The sequence below is a fragment of the Canis lupus genome, chromosome 12 (genome assembly GCF_011100685.1).
Source record: "Canis lupus familiaris isolate Mischka breed German Shepherd chromosome 12, alternate assembly UU_Cfam_GSD_1.0, whole genome shotgun sequence".
Lineage (NCBI taxonomy): Eukaryota > Metazoa > Chordata > Mammalia > Carnivora > Canidae > Canis > Canis lupus.
Genome location: NC_049233.1, coordinates 12,813,927 through 12,819,910, shown reverse-complemented (window position 1 = coordinate 12,819,910; position 5,984 = coordinate 12,813,927). Strand labels below are relative to the sequence as shown.

At 51.5% G+C, this 5,984-nt stretch overlaps 1 protein-coding gene across 4 annotated transcripts; it reads right to left on the bottom strand.

Annotated features, from left to right (window-relative positions):
• Positions 1 to 277: 277 nt before the first annotated feature.
• Positions 278 to 3,868, bottom strand: MYMX (myomixer, myoblast fusion factor). 4 transcript variants are annotated; one of them, XM_038553333.1, is made up of 2 exons: positions 3,054 to 3,868; positions 278 to 1,083 (listed from the first exon to the last, which is right to left on the bottom strand). In XM_038553333.1, the coding sequence occupies exon 2, from the start codon at positions 1,027 to 1,029 to the stop codon at positions 775 to 777; it is 255 nt and encodes an 84-aa protein (XP_038409261.1). In that variant the 5' UTR covers positions 1,030 to 1,083; positions 3,054 to 3,868; the 3' UTR covers positions 278 to 774. The 4 variants fall into 4 exon arrangements, with proteins under 4 accessions (XP_038409261.1, XP_038409260.1, XP_038409262.1 ...); XM_038553332.1 differs by having other exon boundaries at positions 3,129 to 3,857; XM_038553334.1 differs by lacking the exon at positions 3,054 to 3,868 and adding an exon at positions 1,549 to 1,851.
• Positions 3,869 to 5,984: the final 2,116 nt, after the last annotated feature.

Below are 5,984 nucleotides of genomic sequence, written 5' to 3'. Positions count from 1 at the left end.
AGCTAGCCAGCCCAAAAGGGACCCAAGACGGCTGGGTCACAGTGGGACATACTGCCTGAAGTCACACAAGAGAAACCATCTCCAGGAGATGAGGACTGCTGGACGATGGAATAGGAAGCAGAAGGAAGCTTCAAGTGGCTTCCCCACCCCACCCCCACCCTTATCCCCGCCCCAGCCCCAGCCCCCTCCCCCTGGTCAGGTTAGTTAGTCTGTGTCGCTCTGCTCAGGAGTGTAGGAGCTGCGTGGGTGACACGACTTTCAGTGGCATCCGGAGAACTCAAATCAACAAACGTTTATTGAGCACCTGATGCATGCCAGGTTTTGGGCCAAGACTGACTCCCTGGGAACCAAGGTCCTATTATTTTAAGTTAAATCCTGAGTCTGGAGACAGACCGTCGGGGTTAAAAATCTTGCCTTTCAGAGAAATTGTCAGTTACCCCTGGGTAAGCAGTGTCCCTCATTGGACCTCATGTCACCATTCGAGCATGGGAGAGGAGAGTCACTTCCTTGCCCCCAACTTAGACCCAGATGTGATTAGGAAAGGTGTCTTGGCAGGAATTCAGAGAGGGGTAATGATCAGTTTTCTGCTGGGTGCTGGGCATCTTCCAGGCATTCCTGCTGGGAGTGGGGAGGCATTCCCAGTCAGACCCTTGTACTGGGTCCCCCACCGTGTTTTCTGCACAGGGGACAGGCTGCACTCAGTGATGGTGCCAGGACTGTCTTACTCCAAAAGAAAGGCTTTTGATGATACTGCCAGTAGCAGGAATCGTAGCCTCATTTGGGGGGAGCTAGCCTCTCCTTCCTCTCCTGGCCAGCCACTCTGGAGGCCTCCTCGGCGTCCGGCGGATGTCTCTGGCTGAGGATGAACAACAGACAGCCCAGCAAAGCCTCTCGAACCTCCTGCGAGCCTAGGCGGCGGGCCAGTCCACGCAGCAGGGGCAGGAGGTGCCGCCGGGCCAGGCGGGCAGCAGGCAGCAGCAGGCGAGACACCAGCGTTCGCAGCAGCAGTGGGAGCAGTGGAGCAGGCATGGCTGTGAAGGCAATCCAGGCTGTAGGCTTGCCCCTTTCCTGCTCCCTCCTCACCTGGCAAAAAAAAAAAAAAGGGATAGGCAGACTCCTCTCCACTTCAGTTTCTACACTTATGTTCCCCCCACCTCAATTCGTGGGTCATTTTTGCTTTCCAGAAGCCCTTGCTCTTGGCAAGGTAGCTGGGGCAGGAGGATTCTTATCACATGGAACCAAAGCATGAGTAGAGCTGGGCTAAGACCTACAGGTTGCCCCTCTGAGCCCCCGGGGCTCCTGGTGTTCCCTAGATCACCCCTCCTTTAGCCAGGCCCCCCCACCCCCCACCCCCACCCCCCCCCACCCCCGCCACATACACTTCATGCACACCCTCAATCTCCTTGGCAGTCCCCAACTCTTCTCACCCCAGCAGAAGTTCTTCCCCAGGCAATCGTAAGTTTTCTTCTGAGGCCCCTTGGTCCACCCTGACCCGATACTTCCGACCCTCCCAATCCCCCACACCCACCCATCAGCAGCAGCTCTCACCAGTTGGAACTGTTGCTCAGAATCAGTCTCTGGAGGAATTTGCCTACAAGGGCACAGCCTCCCCAGACACTCCACCACTGCCCCACTAAGCCCAGCCCCGCCCTAGGACAGCTTGCCTGGGTGGAGGGAGCGATGAAGAGGCAGCTGTGTTCTGGCACCTGGTGCATTGAGGGGAGGGGGCAGCTGGGCTGGAAGAGGTGGGAGGAACATATGCAGGAATTGTCCCTGCTGAGTGTAGACCTCAGAGTTGGAACCCAGACTGCGCTTTCTTTCTTTTTTTTTTTTTTTATGATAGTCACAGAGAGAGAGAGAGAGAGGCAGAGACATAGGCAGAGGGAGAAGCAGGCTCCAAGCACCGGGAGCCCGACGTGGGATTCGATCCCGGTCTCCAGGATCACGCCCTGGGCCAAAGGCAGGCGCCAAACCGCTGCGCCACCCAGGGATCCCCCAGACTGCGGTTTCTAATAGTGGGACCTTAGGCACATTGATCCTACGGGTCTCCAGTCCTATCCTCTGTTAGCTCAGTAACTGGGAGTAACTGGGAGGGGTAACCGGAATGGAATGATGTGAGACCCCCACTTGCCGGAACCTCAGCAGCGGGAAGGCTGCAGCCTAGACACACCACGCACACCAGCAGAGTGTGGCCCACTCGGGAAGAATAGGATCTGGGCAAGCACTGGTGGGCCGTCTCCCAGGGACAGAGGAGAGGGGTCACAGTCCATCTGACACCTGGGCCCAGTTGGACACAGCTGGGTGGCACTCCCACTCAGGGCAGGAAGAGAGATAGCCACTTTAGGACCATCTTTACCCACCTTTGCCCCAAGATTAAATGAAGTTCCACAGGGGTGCCTGGGTGGCCTGGTCCATTACATGCCTGGCTTCTGCCTTCCACTCAGGTCATGATCCCAGGGTCCTGGAATCTCGCCGGCATGGGGCTCCCTGCTACCCTGGGAGTCTGTTTCTCCCTCTCCCTCTGCCACTTCCTCCCCCATTCTTGCTCTCTTTCTCAAATAAATAAATAATCTTTAAAAATAAGTAAATAAATGAAGTTCCATGAGATAGCCTGACAAAGGGACAGCCTGGGTTTGTTTTGTTTTTAAATGCCTCATCCTCCTACTTCCTAAAATGGGGCTACTTTTTGTCTTCTGGGACTCAGAAGAGATAAGGGCCATGAAAGTATCTTGTAAACTCCAGGGCCTCTAGAATATCATCTGTCCTCATTCCCCCGCCCCCCCCAGCCTCCCTTGGTACCATCACCATTTCTAAAACCATCAAAGACCTTGAAGAAAGGAAATGTAAATATCAAAAAGGCCTGTCCCACTTCTGCCTGGAGGAAGCAGAGGAGAGGAGCTAGAGCACAGATTTATAGACATAGTCTTCGTCTTTTTCCGGGTACTTCCAGAGGAGATGTGTTGGCTGTGGGCCATCCCTGGGCCATGGACAGAACCCATAATGAGTCCACACAGGTGCCAATCCTGTGAATTTATGATCTTACTAGTTCTTACCTCCACTCTGCAGGAGAGACGTTATTATAACCATTGTAAAGATGAGGAAACCAAGGTTCAGAGTGGTTAACTTACCCAGAGTCATACAGCAGATAAATGGTCTGATCTTCCCCCAGACCTGTCCCCTCCCTCGGGCCTTCCCATCTCTGTAAGTGGCAACTGCCACTTTCTAGTTCCTCTGGCCAAAATCTTAGACGTTCTCTTGACTTCTCTCTTCCCATCACAGTTCACTACCCATATTAGTAAATGCCAGTAGCCCTACTTTCAACATATTCAGAATCTCACCACCTCACTGATGTCGCCATGACTACCCTTGTGTGAGCATTCATCATCTCTCACCTGAATTATTGTAGTAGCCTGCTAACTAGTGTCCTGTTTCTGTTTTTTTTCCACAGTGACCAGAATGATCTTTATAAAACATGAATCAGATCCTGTCTTCTTTCTGTACAAACTGCCCAGTGGCTCCCATCTCACTCAGAATTAAAGCTAAAGGCTTTCATTGTGATCTACAAGGCCTTGGGTGGTCTGATCTTCCCTAGCCTATTGACTCAACTTCTCTCCTTGTCTGCCATTCTGCTCTAGCCACACCGGCTTCCTTGCTTATCCTTAACTATGCCAGACATATTTTATGCCTCAGGGCCTTTGCACCTACTGTTGCTCCTTCACATAAGGCTCTTTCTCCAGGTATCCACCTGGCTCTCTCTCTCACCTCCTTCAAGTCTTTGCTCCTATGTTACCTATCCATCCTATTTAAAAGTACACTCCTCCAGGGGATTCCTGGGTGGCTCAGAGGTTTAGCACCTGCCTTTGGCCCAAGGCGTGATCCTGGAGTCCCAGGATTGAGTCCCACATTGGGCTCCCGGCACGGAGCCTGCTTCTCCCTCTGCCTGTGTCTCTGCCTCTCTCTCTCTCTGTGTCTCTCATGAATAGGTAAATAAAATTAAAAAAAAAAAAAAGTACACTCCTCCATCTTCTCTCTATCTAACCTTTGTTTTACTTGTCTCCACAGTAAATCATTATCTGACATGCTATATAATTTATTTTACTTCCTTGTTGATTATCGGCCACCCCTCCAAGAATGGAGGGACTAAACTCTATTTTGTCTGCTGCTGTGTCCTCAGTGCTTGGCAATAAACAATGCAAGTATAAATCAATAGAGGTTCTGTGCTGGGACCCAAACTCAGGTCTGCTTGTCCAGACCCTTGTGCTGCAGAGCCCCAGAGCTCCATTGATCTGAATATACACCCCAGTTGCCATGAACAACTGGAGAGAGCCTTTTGGAGAGGGGGAACTGATCCCATGAACCCAAGGGAGAAGAAATCAGACCTCAATGGTTCCCTCTGGGACCCTCTGAAAAGCGTAGTTTTAGGGTACCCTGTAGTCTCAACCAAGCACTGGCCCACATAAACTACTGCTGTGACCTCAAGTAAGTCACACGGCTCTCCAATCTCAGTTTCCACAGCTGCAAGATCCTTGGACCCTGGACCTGGAGCCAGACACCTGCCCCCATCCTCCATCCCCATCCCCCATCCCCTCTCACCATTCACCACTGAGCAGAGTGAGGGTTTCCAGAGCAAGCAAGGGAAACAGGCTGTTGTAACAATGGGAAACCCCAGAAGGGGGGTGAGAAGGGAGGTGAAGAGGGGAAGCAGTTGCCAGAAGGACCTGGGTCTAGTCATAGTTTACTCTCTACTCCCTTTATCCACTCTGATATTAACTTCCCTGTCCACCTCCTTCCCACTTTCACCTGGATTAATCCTTCCCTACACCCATCAGCCTGCCCCATTTTATCCAAGGTAGAAAACCAAGGGCTCTGCTAAGGATTTCCTCAGCCTTTCCTGGAAAGATTACCATCCTCTCTGGCAAAAGGGCTACACGGAACAATTCCTTCTAGTTCCTGATTTAGCCTGTGTAATGGATCCTGCCTGTACCACCACCCTGACCTCTACCCTTCACCCTCTGCTGCTGGGGATAGGCCAGCAACTTTGAGGAAATTGGCTAAACCTCCTGTTCCTTAAAGTTAATTAAAAAAAAAAAAAAAAGGGATCTGAGTGCCAATTTGTGAAGCTGAGGACTGTGGACTGGACAGTAAGTGAGCCCTGGAGTCCTCCTCCCTGGTCCTCTTCCCAGACTTTCAGGGCCTTCCAGAAGCATTATGGAGAGCACCACCCCTCCACCTCACCCCTGCAATAGGCATCAATTAATTGGACCATTCATGTCAACAACAAGCACTGAAGTGCAAGCAACTGTATGCCAGGCCTGTGCAAGGCAGTGGGACACAGGACAGACACACTCAACAGATAAGGTGATAGACAGGCAGCCGGTAGACCAAGGATGAGGGTGGGGTGAGAGTTGCAATATAGCTGAAGGTTTCTGTTGTTGTTGTTTTTTATTTTTTTAAAAGATTTTATTTATTTATTCATGAGAGACACAGAGGGAGAGAGAGAGGCAGGGACACAGGCAGAATGAGAAGCAGGCTTCATGAGGGGAGCCTGACATGGGACTCCAGGATCATGCCCTGGGCCAAAGGCAAGCACTCCTGAGCCACCCAGGCGTCCCTGTTTTGTTTGTTTGTTTGTTTGTTTGTTTTTAAAGTAATCTCTACAGGGCAGCCCCAGTGGTTCAGCGGTTTAGCGCTGCCTTCAGCCCAGGGTGTGATCCTGGGGACCCAGAATCGAGTCCCGCGTCAGGCTCCCTGCATGGAGCCTGCTTCTCCCTCTACCCGTGTCTCTGCCTCTCTGTGTGTGTGTGTCTCTCATGAATAAATAAATAAAATCTTCAAAAAAAAAAAAAAATGAAGTGATCTCTACCCAATGTGGGGCTTAAATTCACAACCCCAAGATTAAGAGTCACATGCTTTACTGACTGAGCCAGCCAGACACCCCGTATAGTTAAGGAGTTCTGGTGGGACCATGGAGCACTGGGCCTCCT

Bases quoted from the DNA above. Each gene is read 5' to 3' on its own strand.
- MYMX (XM_038553333.1), bottom strand. From the start codon at position 1,029: ATGCCTGCTCCACTGCTCCCACTGCTGCTGCGAACGCTGGTGTCTCGC.